Here is a 23,366-nt window from a genome sequence, read left to right as displayed (position 1 = left end):
GTTCTCTCGGAAGTGACCGAGCAGCAGAGAGCTAAGTAACCTGGCCGAGTTGGGACGTACCAAAGTGACAGCGGCAGGACTGGAAAAGGAGATCACTGGTGCTACCCAGTTTCCTCACCCATGGCTTCCTGTCATGGCTGACCTGAAGTGTTGTTTCCCTGAGAGGAAAAGATCCTCAGAAACCATCTACTGTTTGCATCCTCCGGTGCTAGGTGCAAGAGCAGGAGGGTTGTTGCTTCAGTAACCTGCTGCACAGGACAAACTGAATGCACACAAAAGCTTTTGTATCTGAACCACGTGGCCTGGGAGGAGCTGAATGGAATCAGTGACCTCAGCTTCGGCTGTTCATTTTCTCTCTGTAGCTTGCGCCGTGTTGAGAGCCAGTGTGTGCACGCCTGGGTCCTTCCCCTTCCCCCACAGGTGACAGGCGGGTGCTGCAGGGTCTCTGCCCAGCACTGCCCGCTGGGAATGCGATCATGAACAAGACAGGTGCAGCTGCTGCTGGCTGTCGCACGGTCTGTGCTGGGGACAGATAAGGAGGCCGTGGTTCCGGCACAGTGTGTGCAGTGCGGCCAGGGGGAGACTGGGAAGAAGGGACAGCTCGCTCTCAACTCTCAGCCTGCAGAGATATGCTGGGCACAGGAGCTCACTCGGGCTTGCTGGTGTCAGTGCTTTGCTCCTGCATATGAGAACTTTGTTTTTAACTTTGACACTTTGTAAAATAATCAGCACGGTTAAAATCAGACCATTCCACACTCCTATGCTATTGAGAATGTCCGGGGTTGTCTGACTGGGCATCACCCAGGTTGTTTTGACTCTAAGGTAAATGACTGCCATGCCATAGGGCCCTGCCACAGGCACTGCGGAGAGGGTCGGGTAGCAGGGAAAGGATGGAATTCAGATCCTGAATATGGCTTTTGGCAAGATATTCACCCTCTCTGAGCTTTGTTTGGACTGAGAATAAAAAGAGCTACTTGTAGCTGGGCGTGGTGGTGCACACCTGTAATCCCAGCCCTCGGGAGGCTGAGGCAGGAGGATCCCAGTGAGTTCAAGGCCAGCCAGGGCTACATATCAAGACCCTGCCTCAAAACAAATTTTAGAAAAAGAGCCCCCAGGGCCCGGGATTTAGCTCAGTGGTTCTGCCGCCTGCCTTGGAAGCAGAAGGATCCGAGTTCGATCCCCAGTACCAAAAAAAAAAAAAAAAAAAGAGCCCCTGGAGTTTTGAAGAGTGACATATGTTCCCAGCACAGTGTTTCTTCCAAAGATCGCGGTTGAGGTTCCCACAGTGCTGGGCAGTCCTGAGGGGACACCCTGGCGCATGTGCCTACAGCACCGGTGAACAGGCCCCTGAGAGCTCAGTGCCTGCCTAGGTGCCTCCCAGCCCGGACCTGCACTCAGTTGCCCTCCTGCAGGGTCGGCCCGGCTGTGAGATTCCTGGCCCCAAGTCTGAGAGTTGATTGAATCAACGGTGGCAGAATCCATGCATCTGGCCTGTGGTGTCTTGAGCAGGAATAGGATGCACTCTGCAGGACGCTGGCCCTGAACCCAGCAGTGGGAGCCAGGCTGACCACGCCCCACTGCCACACCCAATTGTGGACAGCCTGGCCTCCTTCCCCGTGCAGGGAGAGGCCGGCTGCTATCACTGTTTCATTGCCAGGGTTCACAGGTGCACAGGTGGGGCTGCAGGACAGGTGGACAGTGGCCCCGCAGCGCCTCCCCCCCCCATTTGCATTGATGGGGCTCAGACCTCGAACAGCGCAGGAGGGCACTCTACCACTGAGCCCTGTCCCCAGCTGCCTTAAGGTTTAACAGCTGCTGGCCCGAAAACACATTGCACGGCCTGGCCCTGCCCCGAAGGAGCCCTCTTGTAGCTCCTGGATCCCCTGCAGGAAGTAAACAAGAAAACCCCAGACACCTTGCCGCCTTGTTTTATTTGTGCACGTGTGTGTGTGTGTGTGTGTGTGTGTGTGTGCGTGCGCACGGGTGTGTAACTAACCCCGAGAAACAAACCGACCCCATGTCTCTTCCTCCTGCAGACCCGCTCTTTGCTGAGCGTCTTTGAAGAGGATGCTGGAACTCTCACCGTCTATACCAACGAGCTGCTGCAGGCCATGCAGCGAGTCTATGGGGCCCAGGTAAGCCTGCCCTTCCCCGGGGGATGAGAAATCATAGTCAGAAAAATAGTTAAAATTTTAACCAGGCACATGAGTGGTGCACACCTGTAATCCCAGCATTTGAGAGGCTGAGGCAGGAGGATCACGATGAGTTCAGTAGTGAGTTCAAGGCCAGCCTGAACTACATAGCAAGACTCAAAAAAAGAAGGTTTATAATTTTGAAATAAAATCAGAACTCTTTTTCTCATTTCTGTTCACCTCACAAAGTCAAAGACAGTCTGTTTCCTTGAGAAAGAGTAATTTTCCTGTAACAAGAACCAGTCGAGAGGGACATCTCACTGCTTTGAACTTTTTATGTTAATTTAACCCAAAAGGGGACCATGGGCGTCTCCTCTTCCCGCAAGTGGATGAGTGTGTGGCTCCTGAGCTTTGTCTCCCTCTACTCGAGGCGTCTTGGGTGTCGCCAGGTAAGGCAGGGCTGGATCCCACGGCTTCCCCTCGAAGACTGGAGCCGCAGCCCTGAGCGATGGGCTGGCGGCCTTGTTTTGAGGAACAAATACCTTGGGCTTGCAGACCCATGGAAAATAACTTGCTGAGCTGCAAAAAGGAAGCTTGTAGACTCAAAAAACGCCATGTGTGTCACTTTCTGAGGGCAGATTTGTGAGTTGCTTAGAAACAGGATTGTGTTACACATTGCAGAGTCGTGGCATGGAAGAGTTTTCATGCTGACTCCCTGCCAGCCCAAATCTGGGTGTGCTCATATTTCTTCTCCTCACCCGTGATCTCTGCAGACCTAAGCGCCACCGTGGGTGGTGGACGCTCCTAATGACCGTGTCCAGTCGTTAGTGGAGCGGCCCAGCCCTTGTGTCATCACTCATTGTCTCCTTGTCTGTCTCTCCATGGGAGCAGCGTCCACCCTTGTCACAGAGCCTCCTGCTGGGCAGGACACAGACACAGTTCCCAGCCCTGACTGGAAGTGCTAGGGGCGGAGGCGCCTCTGCCCACAGAGTTCAGCAGTCACCTTTCTGGAGCTGCCACAGACACCTGAGAAAACCAGCTGATGAGGAAGAGAGGTTCATTTTGGCTCCTGGAGAGTTTTCAGCCTCTGGTGCTTGGCCTGCTGCTGCTCTGGCCCCGTGATGAGCCCATGCATCACGGCAGATGTAAACTCCTCACCTCAGGGTGGCCGGAAGTGGTACGGGGGAGCAGACAGGGCCGGGGTCCCAGTGTCCCCTTTCAAGGGTCCCCCCATGACTGTTTCCTCCAACCAGGCCCCACCCCTAAGGTTCCACCATTCTCGGTGGCCACGTGTGGTGACTGAGCCCTCAACATGTGGGCCTTGGGGATATTCGAGGTCCAGGCCATCCCAGGCGGGTCCCAGGGATAGTGATGCTCATGGGCAAGATCCATGGAGTGCAGGTGGTTTCGGGGCTCTGCCAGGGGTTATTTCATTGCAGCCCCTCAGCCAGCCGCCCTGAGGGGCCAGTGTTGTTATCCCCATGCCTATCCGACGGCGAGACTTCGGGTTCCGCTAAGCAGCAGCTTGCCCTGATCAATCCACGTATGGTCACTGTGTGTCATTGAACATAGCAGTGTACTTTAAAGAGAGACTCCCAGGCCTTTGACTGGAACAGATGGCGGACAGATGAGAACACGGGGCGGGAACGCCCACGCAGTGCTGTCTGGAGGTGTCCGGGTGTCAGCGTGAGGAGCCCCTGTTGAAGCTGACACCTGCAGACTCCGTAACAGGTGGATGGACGCCCGCGCAAGCCTAACTCAGTCAGAGTTGGGCTTCCGCCTGGAAGAAACTGCTCTCTTGCCTGCTTGTTTGTTTGGGTTAACACGCTAGACTTGGGGACACGAGTAGTTGGTCAGTTCTTATTTTGAAGCCTTGATTTTTATGTTGTGTGTTTTTGTATTTTCCCCAGATAGTTCAGATTTAAGAAAATTAAAAACTTTTTTTTTTGGTACCGGGGATCGAACTTGGGTCCTTGCACTTGCTCAGCAGGCGGTGAAACCACTGAGCTAAATCCCCAGCCCTAAAAACTTTTTTTTAGTGGGCTTATGTCTGAACTAGCTTGCTCCTCAGTAATCCGAATACTGTCACTGTGTGAAGCCAGTTAAGGCTTCCAGGCCCCCAGACTTAGAGACTGTTATGTGTCGGCCCTGCCCACTGCCTCTGCCCTCCCTTTTTCTCTCTGCTGAATCCTCTGTTTGGAGAGTTGAAGCAGTCTCTCATGCGTTTTTTTCCCTGTGAGCCAAAAAACTAGGTTTTGCCAATATTAAGTAGGTCTTGCATTCTGAAAGGCTGGAAGCCAGCTTTGAGTTCACAGCACATGACCATCACGGGGCTTCTCCGAGGCCAGAAACCCCTGCTGCCTGGCTCCCTGCAGCACCTGCTGTGTAGATACCCGCAGGGCGGCTCACTTGGTTTATCAGGGTTACTGGAAAATTTGGAGGTTGTGTTTTCTTTTGTTCCTTTTTAATTTAAAAAAGAAAACTCTTCAGAATCTCTTTGACCAGTTGCTTTGATGCATATGTGTTTTAAGATAGCAGTACTTTTCAGAGTTTGCATTCGATTTCTTCCTGAGTTTTGTTTCCTTGGTTTATTTCATGTTATTCCTTAGGTCCTTTATACTTAACCATGTTGAATTAGAGTTTTATGATTTCATTTTTAAGAACAGACACTTAGCAAGATATAGTTTATTTCAATCCCTGGTACCAAAAAAAAAAGTAATCAAGATGTAGTTTATCTTGAAACTAGCTTTATGCTGCTGATAAGTGATAATTGTGTATAAGATATTTTAAACAGATTATGTGGTAAATAATGGATCGTGATGGAACAAATGTTTGTTGGCTCTTTATTGGAGAAAAAGGAAGAGCCAGAAAAAAACTGAGAAAGTTCTGTGAGAAGTTTCCTTTCTTGTGGCTGGTTTGGGGAAGTTTTAAATTTTATCTGGCTAAAGCTCTGGAACGAAGCTATAGGCTGTAAGTGACTTTCAGCTTCTTTGTTTTTGTTACCAGGGATCGAACTGAGGGCCTTGTGCTTGTGAGGCAGGTGTGGTGCCACTGAGCTAAATCCAGGCCCTGTTTGGTTGGTTTTTAAGACAGGGTCTCCATATGTAGTTCAGGCTGGCCTCAAACTCACAGTGATCCTCCTGCCTCAGCCTCCCTAGTGCTACCATTATAGGCATGGGCCACCCAGCCGGCTGGTTTTCATCACCTTACAGCAGCCGTCCCTCCCATCACAAGCCTCTCAAAGCTCGAGGTGGGAACAGTCTTCCTGCTGGGTTGTCTTAGAGAAGGAAGCGCTCACCGCGTGTTCCTCGCGGTAACGAAGCGGAGGCTGGTCACAGCACGCTCAGCTGTCTCCAGCTGTCGGCCACGTATGTTTAAAGCTTCAGTCTGCGTGGACAGGTGCTTCAGTACACGCTTGGAGTTCACTCCACACAGATTTTACGATCAGTACATTTAATATGCCATTTGTTTCTTCCCTAAAAAGGTTTGACATTTTTTAATCTTTTAAAATGGTTTCATTGGGCTTTACAGTGAAATTTGCTTCGACTGTCTCCTCGGAGATCAGGGCCATGAGAATGGTGTTTCTGTTTTGTTTTGTTTTCTTTTTTTTTTTTAATAAGTAGACTTTGTGTGGAGATTTCTGAGGTGAGGGCCACGGTTAGACTCATTCAGTTTCCTCTGGCAAAGTGGCTTCACCCAACGTAGCTCCCTCTCTGCAGCTGTTCTTGTCTCGTTTTTTTGAGACAGAATCTCCCTGTGTCATTCAGGTTGGCCTTGAACGCAGCCAATCCTCCTGCCTCAGCCTCCCCCGAGCTGGGATCACAGGCGTGCACACCACACCCAGCTCTGCACTTACATTAGTGCATGGAAGAGCCATGTGCTAGGCCGGGCGTCCCGTCAGTGTGGTCTCCTTTAGCTTTTGAAGCAGAGGAGTAGGGTGAGCATAGGTGTGTGCTCGCAGGTGAGGAAACGACGGCTCAGGGAAGCTGTGCCACTGGCCGGAGGTCACACAGCTGATGAGTGGCAGACCCAGAATTTGAACCCAGGCCTTCAAGTCTGGAACCGACCTTACTCTGGAGCCAAGTGCCGGAGCCGAGCTGCAAAGGGGCCTAGCAGAAGCCCGTCTCCGTGTGCGCTAGAGGGGTCCAGTTCTTCACAGCGCTGTGATGAGTGACCGTTGGCTCCCTGGCTTCAGGCTGCATCTCGGCCACACAGATGGAAGCCAGTGCCCGAATGGGCGCCGGCCGGGGGCCATCTCCTCCTCCCCAGCCGAGAGCTCACCTGGGGTTTGTTGGCTGCTTGCCCCCCTGCCCCGGGAGGTCCTCGCTAGCCCAGGAGCTGCTGTCTGCGAGTTGCTCCTCGGTGTGCTGCCTTTTTGGTTCGGTTTGGTTTGGTCTTTGCAGTGCTGGGCACAGAACCCAGGGGCCTGTGGGTGCTGAGCTGGGGTCTCCCACTGAGCCACACCCAGCGCAGGTTCCTGAGGAGCCTCGGGATGCAGCAGAGTGTGGCTGGAGCCCGGGAGCTGTCCCGGGGCCTCAAGAGCCTGCTCCAGGCGTAGCTCAGCAGCAGGCGCCTGTTGGGCACCTGAGGCGCTGTGGAGAGAATGTCACTCTCGGACTCTGTGCCGAAGCTGAGTGTTGGGCCACCTCTTTTGCTGGGCTGTGGCTAGGAAAGTGTGAGATTTGCGTTCCGGTCTGTAGGCCCTCCAAGGCCTCCTGCCCACCTGAGTATTAGCTAGATACGGGAGGTGATGAATACACGGTGAATGTTTATATAAAATTTGACTGCAGTGAAAGACATATTGCCATGAACGCCCCTCAAAATCCTCGCCCTCACTTTGAACACACTTATCCCCTTGTCCTGGCCACTTTCTGAAGCAGCTCTGGAGTCCTCTTTCCTGAGTGTCTTCACAAGGTGTGATCAGAATGTAGTGAAGGCTACTGCCAAGTGCCATCCAATTGCAAGGCAGGCTCGTAAAGACATCATGGTGTATCCTTGTCTTACTTTCCCATTGCTGCAACAAAATGCCTGACACCCACAAGTTAAAAGAGGACAGGTTTATTTTGGCTCACAGTCTGTAGAGGTTTCAGTCCATAGTCAGTTGGCTCCAAGGCGGGGCAGCCTGGCAGAGGAGAAACAGTCCATGGCAGGGTAGCAGGAAGCAGTGAGCCATCAAGGGAGGAGGAGGGAGAAGACCTTTCCAGGCCATGCCCACCGTGACCACCTCCTCCCACCAGGCTTCACCTCCCAGCATCACACCCAGCTATAAACCCATCGGTGGACTGATCCAGTGTCACATATCCACCATCCAGTGGCCTCCCTGAAGCCCCACCTGTGAGCCAAGGAGTCTTTGGGGACATCTGGATAATAGTCATAATAGTCTTCATTCACCTTATTCAGGGGATCAGGCACTGTGTGACTTCTGGCTCTTCCTCAAAGTAAAAATGACCATGAAAGATCGATCTTTTGAATCAATTCAGCACACTGAGGCAGCCGCAACAGTGCAGCGAAAGCCGCTTAGAAAAGAGGACTCCAGAGCTGCTGCAGAAAGTAGCGAGGATGATGGAATGAGTGTTTGAAGCAGGGGGAAGAATTGTGAGGGAGATTAAAGGTGATGTGTCTTTTACTGTAATAAATTCTTAAAAACCTGAGCATCCACTGTTTTCTCCATCACACTCTACAGTTGGAACAGCAAGGTGTTGGGAACTTGGGCTTTGGGCCGCCTCTGCCTTCCCAGTTCCCAGGCATCTGAGTTTCAGTAAGCTGCGGGCTTCCTCTGTGAACCTCTACACGCTCACTTGTCCCACGGGATGAGAGCAGTCAGGGCCAATGTGAGACTGTGTGAGGCCTCTGCACCCTGTGAGCGGTATGCACGGGAGACTCCGCCTCAGCGGCTATGTCTCTGTGGTTCCTGATTCAGCTCCTCGCCGCAGCTCCGCTTCTGCAGTGTTGTTGCAGGGACCTATGCGGCTCCCCACCCTCCCCTCCCTGGGCATGGGCCACTGGCCAGCACTGCCCCCAGGTCAGGACCCCGTGTGTCCCACAAAGGAAGTGGAGTAGGATTACAGTGAGCCCAGTGCAGAGGACGCCCCGTTGCGAGCTTTGTCCCTTTGGGTGGGTGACACCTCTTGTGAGTGTGGTTGGTCCCCAGGGTGATGATCATGGCAGATGGAACCTGCATTGCCTTATGTTGCCGCTGAGAGATTGCGTTCGCAGGAGACAGGTCCAGGGGGACACGGCAGGGTCCCACTGTGCCCAGCCATCATGGAAAGTGGCCCCTTCCTCATGGACCATGTGGCGCTGGGTCAGTGGTGCTCAAGGGCCTCCCCGCCAGTGCTGGACAGTGGACAGTGTCCTGCGAGGCTTTCCCAGGACATGGGGAGCATTGGCCAGCAGACTCTGAAGAACTGAGGTGGCCTGTGGGGTGTCAGTTTATACACAAATATCCCCTTAAAGCCCTGCATGATCACAGCCAGGACCTCTGCATGGTGGTTGGGTTACAGTTAGGGCTGCCTTGCCTTCAGGGGGGCCCGGTTGGATGTGGCCACTGGCCCCTCCTCTCTCGGCTTCCTGTTCGCCATGCTGCGAGCAGCTCTCCTCCGCCAGGCCCCTTTGAACCAGCCACCTCTGGACTGAGTCCTCTAAAATCCTTGACCCAAGATAAGCCGCTCCTCCTTTAAGTTGCAGGTGTCGGGCACCATGTGTCAGCACCGGAAGTGACTAAGACAAGGGTGGTCCCCCAGTCTGTTGACGGGTCTGTGAACGACACCGATGCAGCTATGGGGGATGCCATTTCCAAGTTAGACAAAGAAAGGAATGAACTAGAAGAATAGAAAGTGTTCCTGGACCTGAGGGACCAAAGCTTAAGGAATGTCTCCAGGGAGCTGCAGTGGGCCTGCAGGGTTTGGGGACATTAGGGTCATTGCAGGGCCAGCAGCGGTCTGGCACATGCTGACCTCCCACTTCTACAGGAAGCCGTGGCATGCATCGTTTCCATGCTGTTTCAGTCTCTTTTTTTGCTGCAACAGCAGACGTGAATATTAGGGCTGAGAGCGTATGACCCAAGCCCACCCTTTCCACAGAATGCGTGTGGAGCAGTGGGCCACAGAGGCTTCATCTCTGACCGGTCGCATCTCAGAGCGACTAGCATCAGACAGACCCATCGTTCCCTGGCTGGGTGACCGCGCCTCCCTGTGCCTCAGTTTCCACTTAGCAACCTGAGCCTGCCGCACTGGCTCACAGTGCTTCTGCAGTGTGTGGGGCGCAGCGGAGCCTGCACAGGGCCGCGTCCTCAGGCAGAGGCCAAGGTTGTGGACAAATCCCTCTCCAACCCTGCACTGCCCACGCAGGAGGAAGAGGGGACTTGGTGGGTCACAGAGCAGCAGCCCAGCCCCTGCGAGCGGCTGGGAGCCTCCTCCTGCATGGTGACCACGCAGCCCTCGGGAGGCACGCGGCAGTCACGGGCTCCCTCTCAGCTCTTGTATTTCATCAGCCCTGTCAGTGATGTTTCCACTGGGATTGTTCTGGACCCGAAGTTTAGATGCCTCGCCCTGCCTTGCTTAATCTGTTCATTCACTCATTCATTTGTTCACTCATTCATCCATCCATCTGGCGCTTGCTGAGTGCCGCCTGCTCTGCGCTGAGCCATTGCAAGCCCATCTGTGTCTGGACACGGCCTGCGGTTTGTCCCCATGCTGCCTTCCCCAGTGCCCGAGCAGGAGGCAACACCATGAGCCGTCGCCTGACCTTGTGCCGCCATGGCGGCTCCTCATGGCATCGAGGGAGGCAACACGGTCCCCTCTGGCCTACAGAGAGCCCCAAAGTGTGGTCTGGCTTTTACCTTCTGACCTGTCTCGGTCTTGTTTTCTAAGCGATGCCGGGATTGGTGTTTCACCATCCCACAGGGGCGCACACTTCTCAGGGATGCTGAGAGGGGCTTTCTCCATGACAAACCTGACTTGATTTGTCTCTTCTCCCTGCAGAATGAAATGTGCCTGGCTACACAGCAGCTTTCCAAGCAGCTGCTGGCGTACGAGAAACAGGTAACTGCTGCATGGTCCTGAGGCCCAGGCGTGGACACTTGCTTCCTCCCGCCCTCCGGGTGGGCCTGGGCCTGCTTGCTTGGAGGAGGGAAGTGGGGTGCAGGGGCTGGGTGGCAGATGCTCGGTGCCCAGCTCCGTGTTCAGGTAACGCCTGGCTCTTTATCCTTCGTCTTAGAACTTTGCCCTTGGCAAAGGTGATGAAGAAGTCATCTCGACACTCCACTGTTTCTCCAAGGTGGTGGAAGAGGTAAGATGGCAGCATGGGAAGTTGCTGTCCGACTCGTGTTGAACTTTCCTCCTGATTTGGGCCCTCTCTCCGCTGCTAGACGCCTAGGGAAACACCGGGATGTCTGCAGGTGTCCTCAGGTGTCACCAGGAGCAACAGCGTGAAGTCTGAGTGGAAAAGCTGTCCCAGGCGAGGCTTCCGGGACTTCAGCTTCCGGGAGGGTGGGCGCTGTAGGAAGTCACACAACAAGTGTCATCTCTCCCCGTGCTGGAGGCGAGGTCTGTGGGCTCACGCCCCAAACGCTCCAGGCCTCGACCGCTTTTGGTGGCTCCACAGTGCCCGGGCAGTGGTGGTGGCACCCGGGCGTCTGACTCTACCTCACGGACACCCCTGCCCTGCGTTTTTCTTACCCTGTCTGTATCTTCTCCTCTGTAAGGGCTCGTGACGTGGATTTAGGGCCCAGTCAAAAATTCAGGGCGACCTCATTCACGGCCCTTCTTTACATCTGCCAAGACCCGGCTCCCAATTAGCCAGGTGTCTCGGGGGGCACACTCTTGGGGTCCACTGTCCCACCCACTATCAGGGCTTGGTACAGTGTTTCTTGTAGCTGCATCGTGGGATACATGTGGGATATTTGAAAAGCCATGATTGTTACAGGAAGCGTGTGTACTTCCTGATTATAAAAATCATGAGAGCTCAAATACTACCAGCGCCTGGCAAAACACGAAGAATTCAGTAGGTAAAAGTGTTCCATTTCCAAGGAGTCTGCAGTATGTACTCAGAGTAGAAACTCATGATAGAGAAGCAGAAGAGAAAATGCAGGCGCCACACCACTGTCCCACTTAGTTTACAAAATGGGGCGCTAGCATTCATATAAAGCCATACTGACTGTGTTTTCATTCATTCAGCAAATAAGTTCAGCAAGCCACTGTTCATTCAACAAACATCTGGCCACCTGTTACTAAGCAGACTCCAGGTGTGGAGCTAGAAGGACAAATAAGTTGCCCTCCCTGTCTTTACTGAGCTTTGTCTTCTGTCCCACTGAATAGTAGGAAGACGACCAAGTGTTTCCACCGCCACGCTGGTCACCAGTGTGACCCCATTCTGACACTGCCTACAGTGCAACCTGAGATCCAAGGCTCAGGGTTCAGTCCCCTGAGACTGCCCAGCTTCAGGCCCCAGCTTCGAGGCCAGGGCTCCGAACCTCGGACTCCCTGGGGGGGATCGGAGCTCTTCAGACCCTCAGATTCTCAGAGCTGGATAGGTGGAGAATGCCGGTGACTGGTGCCGTCCTGGAGCCCCAGGGCTGCCTCACTAGGACAGGGGACACTCCTATCCCCGGGAGGGCCTGAGCTATCTCGAGCTCTGTGCCAGGAACCAGCCTCAAAGGCCAAGTGTCAGGGCAAGAGATGCCCCTGCACCCCGGCTGCTGGGAGAGGACAGGGCGTATGGGTCCTGGCCCGGAGCCAGTGGGAGACCTAGCACAAATTTTCCACGGTGCCACAGTGGCACAGCCCTCCTGGGGCTCTGGGACGTGTGTGCTGACCTGGGAGAAAGACGAGCAGGACGTGCACGCACAGTTTCTCATCAGCGGTGAGCTGAGGGAGGCCGCGCTCGGCAGAGCCCCGTCACTGAGACGCCCTCGAAGGTCTACGCTGACGACCAGGCTCTGGGCGGCCATGACTGCTGGTGGGGCTGACGCCGGCCCTTTGCGACTGCCACAGACTGCAATGAGAGGGGCTCGGTCCGGCCCGCTGCCCAGGCCTAGGCCTAGGAGGAGGAGAGGACCCTGGAGGTGCTTTCCTCTCCCCAGCCCTGGATCAGGTCGAAAACCTCCAAGACAAATACTTCACCTCCGGCATTAAAGAGTAAAGCAACGCAAGTAGAGACGGACGTGGCTCGTGATTAACGGAAGAGATGGTCCTCGTGAGTCCCGGGGACTCTGTGGGGCTCAGCTCCCCAAAAGCAGTGGCTGGGGGTCACATCCTGGAGCAGACCTGGGTGCGCGGCCCGGGTTCCCAGATGTGCCCGCCCCGCTCCGCTCCGGGCTTCTCTTCCTGTCAGCCGCCCTGCGTTCAGAAGCCGCGCAGAGAAGAGGCCGCGAGGGGCCCCGCAGCGCCGAGGCGGGGTGGCTCCCTGCCCTGCCCTCCCGAGCAGAGGCTCCGTGCTCCGTGCTCCGTGCTCCGTGCTGAGAAGCCTCTGTCCTGGCAGCGTCTCGGAAGCCCCACAGCGAGGCCCCCCGGCGACACAGCCCTGGATCCTAGAGGGGTGATCGGGAAGGAAGTGGCCGGGGCGGTTTGCTCCGGCTGGCGGAAGCTCGAGGCCCTGGAAAGCCGCCGGGTCTCCTGCGTGCTGGCGTTGTCACCTGTGAGCAGTGGCACCGCCAGGAAAACTTGGCACCGAGCGCACGGCACCCAGTCGGGAGCTTCGGACGCCGCTGCCGCATCCATCCGTCCTGGTGGAGGGGGTGGCCGGCCTGGCTTCGTTCGGGGGCCCCCACGGACGGCCCCGGCGTTTAGGGGGGCGGCGATGCCGTCGGGTGCTCCCTGGATTGGCGCAAGTTGAGCACAGCGGGTCTGGGGGCTCAGAGCAGCCCCGGAGGGCCACACCCGGCGGGCACGTGCGGTGCGAATTGAGCCCAGCCGCTGCATGACAGAGGGTGACGGCCCCTTGGCTGCAGCGAAGTCCCGGACACGTCGCCTCCCTCCACGTCCCACTGACACCCAGGCCCCCGGGGCCCAAAGACCCGGGACGACGCCATGTCCAGGCCGTGTGTGGAGGGCGCAGACTTGAGCCCCAGCACCCGGGGCAGAGCCCAGCTGTGCCGTGGAGCTCGGAGTCCGCGCCGCACGTGGAGGGGACGAGGGAGCCGCCTGGCTTGCAGGGCGGCACAGGAAGTGCCCTGCAGTAGCACCCGGCGACGGTGCCTCCTGCTCTGAAGCCCTTGCAGTCAGCCCGGGAGGTGGACGGGAGAAAGCAGGAGAAGCGAGAAGCCACCGATGAGACGGCTGACGCCCCACACGGCCCCTGCCCTTCGCAGTCATCGGGCACCGCGAGCCCGAGACCCACGGCCAGCACTGCCCTGTGCCTTGGCCCCTCCTGAGACAGCGGCGGCAGCCTGAGGGCCCGGCGGTGCCAGCAAACGGTGCCAGCAAACGCAGCGGCTCCCGGGCGGGTGTGGCCCCTGAGAATACAGAGCCGGTTTGGCTCGCACAGCAAGGGGTTCGGAGACACCGTGAGCAAGAGCAAGCGTCACCCGGCCCCGCCAGTTGGAACCGACGTTTCTTTTCTGTTTTCTTTTTTGGTTCGGTACTGTGGATGGAACCCAAGACTTTCACAGTGAGCTACATTTCCAACGTTTTTTTAAATTGAGAGATGGGGTCTTGCTAAGTTGTCGCGTTGCCCAGGTTCAGCTGAAACTTCTGACCCTCCTGCCTCAGCCTCCGAGTGCTGGGACGACAGGCGTGTGTTCCCGCACCCAGCCTGCGTCTCACCTTGGGCACCTCCTGACCTGTGTCCTGTGCTTCCTTATGAAGGTTTCTCTTTGCTAAGGAAGCCTGGTGGAGCTGTTAGCCTCAGCGAGTGTGGTGTGGCCCTCAGGGACTCGAGCCCCTGACCTCAGGAGAGTTCTTTCTCTTCCAGCTTAACGCTCTCCACACGGAGCTGGCCAAGCAGCTGGCCGACACCATGGTCCTGCCCATCATCCAGTTCCGGGAGAAGGACCTCACGGGTACGAGAACTGGGCGCTGGCTTCCCGGCAGGGTGTGACTGCGCACTCTGTGGTGTCCTGAGGGGCGACGGTGGCCTTTGGGCGGGGGCTAGGAAGGCTTCCTGGCATTTGTGGTGTAAGCACCAGCCGAGCACACAGGCACACAGTGACCGGGCGTGTTTCAGGTGCTGGTAAGGCCTCTGTCCTGGGAACAGTGAGTGCTTTGGAAAGTACGAGATGTGATAAAACAGGGAGTGTCTGAATGGAAAGATGTCATGCAGTAAAGGACACGGGGCCATCGATCGCCCTCAGTGCTCCCCTCGCCTCTAGCAACTCACCCCATCCTCCTGCCACTGTCGCAGCAGCTGGCAGTTTCTGTCGAGTAAAAACTTCCTGATTGTCCTCTCTCCTCCACCTGACTCACCGACCTGGCACCGCGTGACTCCTGGGTCTTCCCCAGAGCCAAAATGACCAGGAAAGGGGGACATTTTGAATCTACTTCGGACACTGAGGCAGCCGGGACAGTGCAGGAGAGAGGACTCCGGAGCTGCTGCAGGAAGTGGCAAGGACGACGGGATGAGTTGTGTGAAGGGAGGGAGATTTGGAGGGGATCCACAAGCCTGCCTTTTACTGTAATAACATTTGAAGATGTAAACGCTCAATGTGTTTTTGCCCCCACCCCACATGGTGAGAGGCTGGTCCTGGATGGTGCTCCGTGTGGCCGAGCGTCCAGGTGCCCCCCTGCCCTGGTGACTCGGGTGTCTGCGACTGCGTCCAAGAGCCTGGCCAGCCCGTGCAGACTTTCAGTTCCTCAGCTGGAGTAAAACGTCAGAGCAATTTTATCTCTTGGAAGGGAAAGTAGTCAAAGAATGAATATAAAAAAGAACTAATAGGCTTGGAAAAATACTAGGAAAGGGAATCCAGACCTCCTAGACCTACAGTTCTTTTTTATTTCCTGGACAGTGTTTATTACTGAGAGATAAAGAACTGTGTTTGAAGCCAGACGTAGTACCACACCCCTGTAATCCCAGCATTCAGAAGGCTGAGGCAGGAGGATCACCACAAGTTTGAGGCCAACCTGAGCTACAGAGTGAGTTCAAGGACAGCTTGAACTACATAGTGAGACCCTGTCTCAAAAACAACCCCCCCAAAACAAACAACCCTGTATTTGAAGACCTCTCAGAGAAAAACAAATTGCTGACTGGAAAAAGCCTTCACCTGAGTCCCAGATCTGTTCAGTACTGGGCTTCTAGGCAGAAAAGCGGCAGGTGCCTTGGCGGCTCCTGTTGAAGATGAAGCCCCGTGCCGGGCATGGGCCATGGGCAGAAGCCCTCCTGGGCCGGTTTGGCGGCCCTGGTTTATTCTGTAAGATGCTGAGTCCTGCCATCTCCTCCCCTGGGCTGGTGTGCAGAGCCTTCGAGGAGCAGGAGGCGGGCTTTTCCCTGCAGCTCACTTGCTGGTGATTGAGTCCAGACCCCTGGAGCGCAGGCTTTGTGACCGCCTGCCCAGTCCCACCTGGAGTCTGACCCCGCGCTCCTGAGAAAGAGCCCCTCCACACGCAGTCTGGGAGTGCGCTGGGTCGTCTCCAAGCAAACCCCATGTCTGCTAGGAAGAAGTCGCCCAGCCCCACTCCTGCAGGCAGGGCCAGGGTGAGTCTGAGGCCTGGCTGAAGGGACACGGCTGGCATCGGGGGCACATAGTGACAGGGGCTGTCTTCAGGCCAGCATGACCGACACATCATTCGCTCCCCACATGGTGATTCTTCTTTTTTCTTTTAAGACACGGTCTTGCTGTGCAGCCCAGGCTAGCTTTGAACTGGAAGTGATTCTCCTGCCTCAGTCTCCCGAGTAGCTGGGATTATAGGCGTGTGCCACCGTGCCCGGCCTGTTTTCACATTTTTAATCTTGGTCATTTATTGCTGTCAGTGACCTTGTTGTCTTTGGCTTATTGAGCCATCTTTATGCAGGACAGGTATCGCACCATTGGGTGATGTGTGTGGGATCTGGCTTGTTGCAAGTGGAGTGTGCTGGGTGTGTCACAGTTTGTCATTAGCACAGCACCGTGGTGTTCCGGTCCTTCTGGGTTCCGGTCCTGACTCCATGCTGAGTACAGAAGGATTAAGATCCTTCACTAGGGGCCAAGGACCAGAGCTGAAGTTTACCCTCCAGGTCTGCGTGACAAACCCCATCACCGTTCTGCCTGCGTCCCCAGATGTGAGCTCCTCCCAGGGCAGCAGGGCACCGGGCCTGAGGGGAGAGCAGGGGCCAGCTGCCGGCCAGGCCTGGCAGAGAGACTGGAGGGGCCAGGGCTGGGCCGAGTGGACGCTCACTGTCTGGGAAAGCAGAGCGCCTCTGGGCTGACTGGTTTCTTTTTCCTTGCTCTAAGCTGTTCCCTCTTCCCCTGTGCAGAAGTCAGCACTCTGAAGGATCTCTTTGGACTGGCCAGCGATGGTAGGCCGCACCTCCTTGCCGCAGGGGTGGGAGGTGGTGCTGAGTGAAAGTCCTCGCTTTCCACCTCTCGGACCCTGCCTCCTCCTTTTCTTTTCAGATCATGACCTTGCCATGGCAAAGTACAGCCGGCTCCCTAAAAAGAAGGAGAACGAAAAGGTGAGCATAACCCTCCCTTCGGGGCTGCCAGCCGAGAGCGCTCGGCTTCAGTGTCTCGCCTTGCTTTCTTTTTCCTCTAAATCCTCTCAGAATTATTCTGGCTCTCAGGAGGCCTTCGCTTCTCTATCCTGACTTCCAGCCTGATTTATTGAATGCAGCTCGGGAACCCCGTGAAATGACAGTCCCACAGGGACCTTAGCAGCCGCCTGGTGCTCGGCTCTGGGTCTGCTCTGATTCTTCAGCCCCTGATTTCCGGCTGTTTGGCCGAGATAGAGGAGAGTGAGTGTCTTCGTGCAGAGAACTGTTACTTCTGTCCCGAGGTTTCCCTGAACCTAACCATTCCCCCACCCTGCAGTCTTGCCAGTGAACCCCGTGTTTGGCTCTCAGCGGCTGCCCGGGGCTCTCCTGGAGCAGTGCTGTGCTATTACTGCCACCAGGAAGCTGTTGGCTTCCCCTCGGTTCGGCCTCACGGGCTCGGAGCTGCTGTTGCTCTGGGAGCTTGGATTTTTGGTTGGGACCTTCTTTAATGTTGAGATGGAACCTTATCAAGTGTTACTGTGTTTCTTACAAAACTGGCCCTAACGGCTATCCAAGTGTGTCAGGTCACGTGCTGCTACGGAACGGTCACACAGCACACAGCCTGAAGTTTTCCCTCACTCTGAATCAGGTGAAGGCCGAGGTCAGGAAGGAGGTGGCAGCTGCGCGGCAGAAGCAGCACCTGTCGTCCCTGCAGTACTACTGTGCCCTCAACGCGCTGCAGTACCGGAAGCAGATGGCCATGATGGAGCCCATGATAGGCTTCGCCCGTGAGCAGGTAGGGAGGGAATGTGTCGGCCCCTGGGAGGAGCTGAGCAAAGCAGATGCTTCCTGGGGCTCAGCACTCTGGGGAGCGTCCAGCCAGGCTGCGCCACCTTGGCTGGACTGTCTCGGCCAGGGTATCTCGGCCACGCCTTCTAGCTGGCCGTGTAAGGTCGTGTGCTCAAGAAGCAATGGTTGCATCCCAGGCTTCCTTGGGAGGAACCCGTGTGATCCTTCGTCTCTGAGCCACATGAAAGCCAGGTCTGGTCCAGTGCTCCAGAAGCAGGTGGGGGCTCAGGCTGGGAGAGCGGCATGGACCCCGGGCTGTGTGGCACTGTGTACTCTGGGTGTGTGGTCAGGGCCACCCTCAGGAGTCGCCATCCACCCTGCATCCCTGAGTTAGGGCCAGTGTCTCACCTCTGCTGCCCTGGACAGTGTCACCAGTGCCGTTGAGAGAGCAGAGAATCTCGGCTTCCTCCTGCCGACTTGGCGGCCTAAGGAGCGAGTCAGGGAGGCCCCACTGTGAGGGCACAGGGAGGTGGCCGGGGCTAGCTGGGGCTGTCAGGCTGGTGGCCCCACCCTCCCCTGTTTTTGCCCCGTATTGCTGACTTCAAAGTTGCACTTGGCACATGAGAAACAGCCCGGAGCCTTCTCTCACTGGGCGATCTAGGAACGGAAGGGGATGTGAGGAAGTAAAGTGTTGATAAAAATGAAATTGCCACTTTTTATAGCTGACATACAAACATTTTACTTTTATAACATATTAGTAAAATATGTCAAAAGAAACACATCACTTCCACCAGGGAAAAGGGGCACAGAGCGGGTCTTCAAGCATCTGCACCCAGCTCTCTGGATATGGGAGCTGCATGGTTTGTGGGGCGCTGGCTGACGTCAGCTTGTGCCCCGGAGGGGACATTTAAACAGAGCCATGTGACTCTTCTGAGTCACCTGAATGAAACTGGACTGAACCCTCGGGAGCCATGAGCATCCTTGAGGTGGGCACCTGGGACCGGCACTGCACTGGTGCCCGTTCTTCTTTGCTACTGGCTTGCACCCCGACCTGGAGGGCACCTGGCTTTGCTACAGAACAGTGCTGTGTTTGTTAATTCCTCCTGTCGTGGGTGCCGTCCCTGGGTCGACAGTCCCTGCCTCTTGGCCAGGCCAGGGAGGGAGCAGGATTTACTGTCCCAGAAGCCAAAAGGCTGCAGGGTGAGCAGTCGGTGCCCAGAGTGGCTGCTGGGAGGAGGGACCTCACAGGCCCAGGGGACAGGCTGGTGGCCAGCCGGCTCCATCTTGCTGCCAAGGACTATGCCACTTGTCCCAGCCCAGTCTTTCCAAGCCAGTGCTGCTGGCTGGCCACAGGGAGAGAAGAGCAGACCTCGCTCGGGACCCATGAGGCACTGTCCTTGCTGGGTGGCAGGCACATCCGCTTGGAGGACTGAGGATGGTGCATTCTGTTTTTCCTGTAAAAAGTGTCAGGATTTCAAGACACAGGACCAGTTAGTCCCTTCCCCTGTGGAGTATTTAAATCCTGCTGAAAACTGCAGTCCATTTCTTAGAGAGGGTTGCCAAACACGGAGTCTTGTGGAGGGGGCGGAGTGTTTGCTCCCCTCCTCCTGGCCCTTAGAGGTCGAGGTGTACTAGGCCCCCACCTTTCTGGCTGGGCAGAGACTGACTCAGGGTGCTCGGCACCACCCACCCCAGGGAGGGGTGCTGACCCAGCCCCGCCCTCTGTGGCCCTCGTTAGACAGGTTTTCAGCTGCACCTGACTCAGTCTTGACACCCACAAGCTGAGGCCGGGTAGTTTGTGTCTGGGCTTGGAGCACAGAGAGTGAACTCCAGTGTCGCTTGGAGTAGGTCAGCGCCAGGTGATGAGGTGCAGAGGCCCGTGCCTTTCCTTCCTTTCATCAGATTTCCCTAGGGGTCAGGCGAGCCCCTGCCCTGAGGAGCAGAAGCCCAGACCCATGCAGGACAAACTCTAGAGAAGAGGGTCCGGGGAGGGAGACAGCCTGGGACGCTCACTGAAGTGATGAGCATCACTGACATTTGGCAGTGCAGGGCAGCGGTGATCTCTGTATGATTCAGAGGTCACGGGCCAGGACTCGCCCTGCATGGCCATCGGCTGCTTTTGCCGTGTAACTGAGGACCCTGGCATCCACGCCTTCCCGAGGTGTCGGGAGGAGGAAGCCAGCCCTGCTGACTGTGCCTCTGGCCTCGGGGTGAGCCCCATATCTGCGCCCCCACCCGGAGCAAGGTGCACTTCCGGATCCAGGCAGGGTGCAGCAGCATGAGTGTCCGCTGAGTTTGCTGTCTGTCTCGGTGACCTCCCACCCATTGGCAGGCTTGTCACGCACAGCAGTGCCAACATCGTGTCCAGGCTTTCTGAGGCTGTGGCCAGAGAAGAGTGGGAAGCTGAGCTTCTCAGAGTTTGGCCGAGGACGTCAGTGGTACCGGAAGTGTTCTTGTCCCCTCTTCCTGTGTGCTATCAGGCAGGCTGTGCTGGGCCCCCAGGCTTCTGGGAAGGGGGAGTCTTACAGGAGGCGAGGGAGGGAGGCAGGGTCCCTTCCCTCGGTACCAGAGTCAGCAGCTACAGGTCCAGTTTCAAACCGCATGGTCCCCAAGTCCTGGAGGCCGCTGCCCTCTGCACATGATCCCTTCGCACTGTGTCACCATGCAGAGAGGCCTTTGAAGGCCTTTGGCCCAGTTCCCTGTGCAGGGAGCGCCCAGCCGAGTCCCCATCCACACCCTCCTCAGTTCACTGCTGTGCACAGCTCCAGAGTGTGTGGTCACGTGATGGCCATCAGGGCAGGGCGTCCCTTGCTGGGTGGGAGAATGTGTGATGTGCCACACACCTGCCTGGTGCTAGAGACAGGAAGTCACTGCTGCTGGTCATTTCCCGGGTGGCTGCAGCCCCAGGCCCGGTCTCAGGCTGCCTCGCCTCAGCCCTTCCCCTTTCAGCAGGACGGCGGTGTCCCCTTGGACCTGGGACTTGGTCACCCCGTGTGTGCAGGCTCTGTAGAGAGCTGCTAGCAACAAGGACACACACCACACGGGCCACCTTTAGGGACCCCAGTGGTCCCCTTCCCAGGATGCTTTTAGGGTTTCGCCATTGCTTTTCAGATTCACTTTTTTAAGAAGGGCGCAGAGATGTTTTCCAGGAGCATGGACAGCTTCCTCTCCTCTGCAACAGACATGGTTCAAAGGTAACGTGGCCCTCGGTGCAGCCCTGTGTGCCTGCTGCCCTCCTTGCTGAACCCGAATCTCAGGGTATGGTCCTCACCTGAAGTGGTGGCACACACCTGTGATCCCAGCACTCAGGGGCTGAGACAGGAGGATCGCTGTTTGAGGCCAGCCTGGGTCACATCGTGAGTTCAAGGCCAGCCTGAACTATTCGGGGAGACCCTGTGTCAAATGAATGAATGAATGAATGGATGGATGGATGGACAGTCCTGAGGCTCATGCAGAAACACTGGGTTTGCTGGCTTCTGATCTTAATGTCACGACCCTGGTCCTCCCAGCACAGTGGAGGAGGAACGTGGCCTCCCCAGTGTGCCTGCTCTCACAGGTGGGCCATGCCCGGGACGTGATAACCTACCTTGGCCAGGCTGGGCCCGAGCCTGGCAGGGCCTCGCTGTGGGCGGAAGGGCAGAAGCTCCAACTTCCGCGTTCCCGGCCTTGGCGCATGCGCACACAGACGCCAGGGCACAGCTCAGCACCGAGGGCATCGGTTACCCTGTGGGTGGCCCTGGCCAGCGGGTGCCTCGTGGTCAGCATCGATGTAAAGCACTGCCCTTGGCTCCCTTGCTGTGCCTTGGTGCCACTTTGTGCCCACTCTGTCCTGCCCCTGCCCTCCTGGGCTGGGCTCACCAGGCTTCTCCTGAACCCTGGAGCTCTGGCACTGCACATGGACCCTCCTGCCAGCCTGAAGGTGACCTGGGTTCGGGCACGCCATGGCGGGATTCATTCTTTTGTTCGTGTTTTTTTTTTGAGACAAGGTCTCGTGTCTTCAGGCTGGGCTTGAACTCACTGTGTAGCCCACGCTGGCCTCAAATGTTCTCGTGCCTCGGCCTCCCAAGTGCTGGGGTTACAGCTGGGCACCCCAACCTGGGCAGTGGGGGATGGCACAGCTGGAGCCTGTGAGTTAGCCGGCGCAGAGCTGACGGCTCTGTCTGCAAGGCAGGCAGCTTCGGCGTGATGAGGGCCCTGCCACCTGCTTCCTAGCGGTGCGGAGTTGGCCCAGGACCAGTGACAGACCTGTCACCTTCTGTCGGAAGCATCCAGGTGGAGCTGGAGGCCGAAGCGGAGAAGATGCGGGTGTCGCAGCAGGAGCTGCTGTCTGTGGATGAGTCTGTGTACACCCCAGACTTCGATGTGGCCGCCCCCGAGATCAACCGGAACCTCATCCAGAAGGCCGGGTACCTTAATCTGAGAAAGTGAGTGCAGTGCCTGCCTCTTCACGCCCTGTTCCCAGGATGTGCCCGTCCGCCCAAGGGTGGGCGGGGATGCTGGGTGAGGACAACTGGAACCCCAGCACCCCCACCCAGCCACAGGAGGCACCTGACTGGGTGCAGGGAGAGACAGGGCAGGAAACAGCTGTGAGCCAGAACCCGGCCCCAGGGCTCAGGACGCTCCCCTCTCTCACCGCTGAGGCCATTTGTAAATGGACGGCTCTCAGTTGCTGTCGTCTGGGTCCTTTGAGTTACTGTCCCAGGCCAGGGCCTAGCCAGCTGGACAGAGCTCTGGGTGGGCACACGAGGCTGGGCAGCCTGTGGTCCATGCAGGTGGCATCGGGCATTGAACACTGAAGGGCGGAGCAGACACATGACACCAGGGTGTGTGGGGTCGTCAGGCTCTCTGGCCAGGCCGAGCCCAGATCCCTCACTCCAGCAGCCACCCCTGCCTCAGACAGTGTTGTCACAGGAGTGAACTCGGTCATCTTGGCAGGGCGGAAGCTTTCCAGTCTCAGCTGTTGCCATCTTTAGGAATTCCCTGGGCAGTGAGGACCCCCAGCACCCTACACACAGCTCCTCCTGGGCGGTGCAGAGTTGCGTGGCTGTGTCTGCTGTCCCCTGCGGGGGACATCTGCAGAGGATCTGCAGCTCTTTCCTGCAGGCAGAGCCGTGCCCGTGGACCTTGGATATCATGAGCCAAGTGTCCCCTTAGTTCTGTATGGATAAAAACTCCGCAAGTCCTGTGTTCCTTGCCCAGGGCCTCCCTTTTCCTCCCCTAGGCAGAATGATCTCCCAGAAGACCACAGTCCAGGCTGGTGGGGGCCCCGGGACAGGGGGCGCCTGGGCTGTCTGTGGGCTGAGGTGCCGCAGGGCTGTCCTGCTCACGTGCCCGATATTGGGCCTGGGGCGGGCACTGCCCGGGGGCAGTGCCCACAGCGTCTGGATCATTCAGGCCCCTGGCTCTCAGCATGCAGCCCGTGGTGGGCACAGAGGCCCGCGCTTCCTGGTGCTGATGGCTCTTGCACTCCATTCCCACAGCAAAACGGGGCTGGTGAGCACCAGCTGGGAGCGGCTCTACTTCTTCACCCAAGGCGGGAACCTCCTGTGCCAGCCCCGGGGCGCCGTGGCTGGGGGGCTCATCCAGGACCTGGACAACTGCTCGGTGATGGCGGTGGACTGCGAGGACCGGCGCTACTGCTTCCAGATCACGGCCCCCAACGGGAAATCGTAAGCCTCCGGGTTGCCCCCAGCCACGGGCCACTGTGGGCTTGGGGGCCTTTAGGGACGGTGACCTTTGGATCTCGGGCTCCTGCGGGGCCACGCCTGGTGAGGTCTGTTTGCGCCTTCGGAGGAGGGCCGGCCTGCTGTCTCGGGGCACAGACGGTGGGGCATCTCCTCCCCA

At 57.0% G+C, this 23,366-nt stretch overlaps 1 protein-coding gene across 2 annotated transcripts in view; it reads left to right on the top strand.

Annotated features, from left to right (window-relative positions):
- Positions 1–23,366, top strand: part of Appl2 (adaptor protein, phosphotyrosine interacting with PH domain and leucine zipper 2) — a 38,074-nt gene that overhangs the window by 2,309 nt on the left and 12,399 nt on the right. Inside the window, exons 2-11 of one of the 2 annotated variants that reach the window (XM_004844815.3) lie at positions 2,037–2,135; positions 10,115–10,174; positions 10,350–10,421; positions 14,043–14,130; positions 16,518–16,559; positions 16,657–16,715; positions 17,383–17,529; positions 20,634–20,716; positions 21,788–21,946; positions 23,003–23,191. In XM_004844815.3, the coding sequence (XP_004844872.1) occupies positions 2,037–2,135; positions 10,115–10,174; positions 10,350–10,421; positions 14,043–14,130; positions 16,518–16,559; positions 16,657–16,715; positions 17,383–17,529; positions 20,634–20,716; positions 21,788–21,946; positions 23,003–23,191 (998 nt within the window). The remainder of the gene's footprint in view (positions 1–2,036; positions 2,136–10,114; positions 10,175–10,349; positions 10,422–14,042; positions 14,131–16,517; positions 16,560–16,656; positions 16,716–17,382; positions 17,530–20,633; positions 20,717–21,787; positions 21,947–23,002; positions 23,192–23,366) is intronic. The other variant, XM_013072253.3, reaches the window with a different exon arrangement.

Source organism: Heterocephalus glaber, unplaced genomic scaffold (assembly GCF_053883595.1).
Source record: "Heterocephalus glaber isolate CG9 unplaced genomic scaffold, H.glaber_assembly_v1.0 deba00001572, whole genome shotgun sequence".
Taxonomy (NCBI): domain Eukaryota; kingdom Metazoa; phylum Chordata; class Mammalia; order Rodentia; family Bathyergidae; genus Heterocephalus; species Heterocephalus glaber.
Note: the sequence above shows the minus strand (reverse complement) of the source record. Positions and strands in the feature narration are given on the sequence as shown.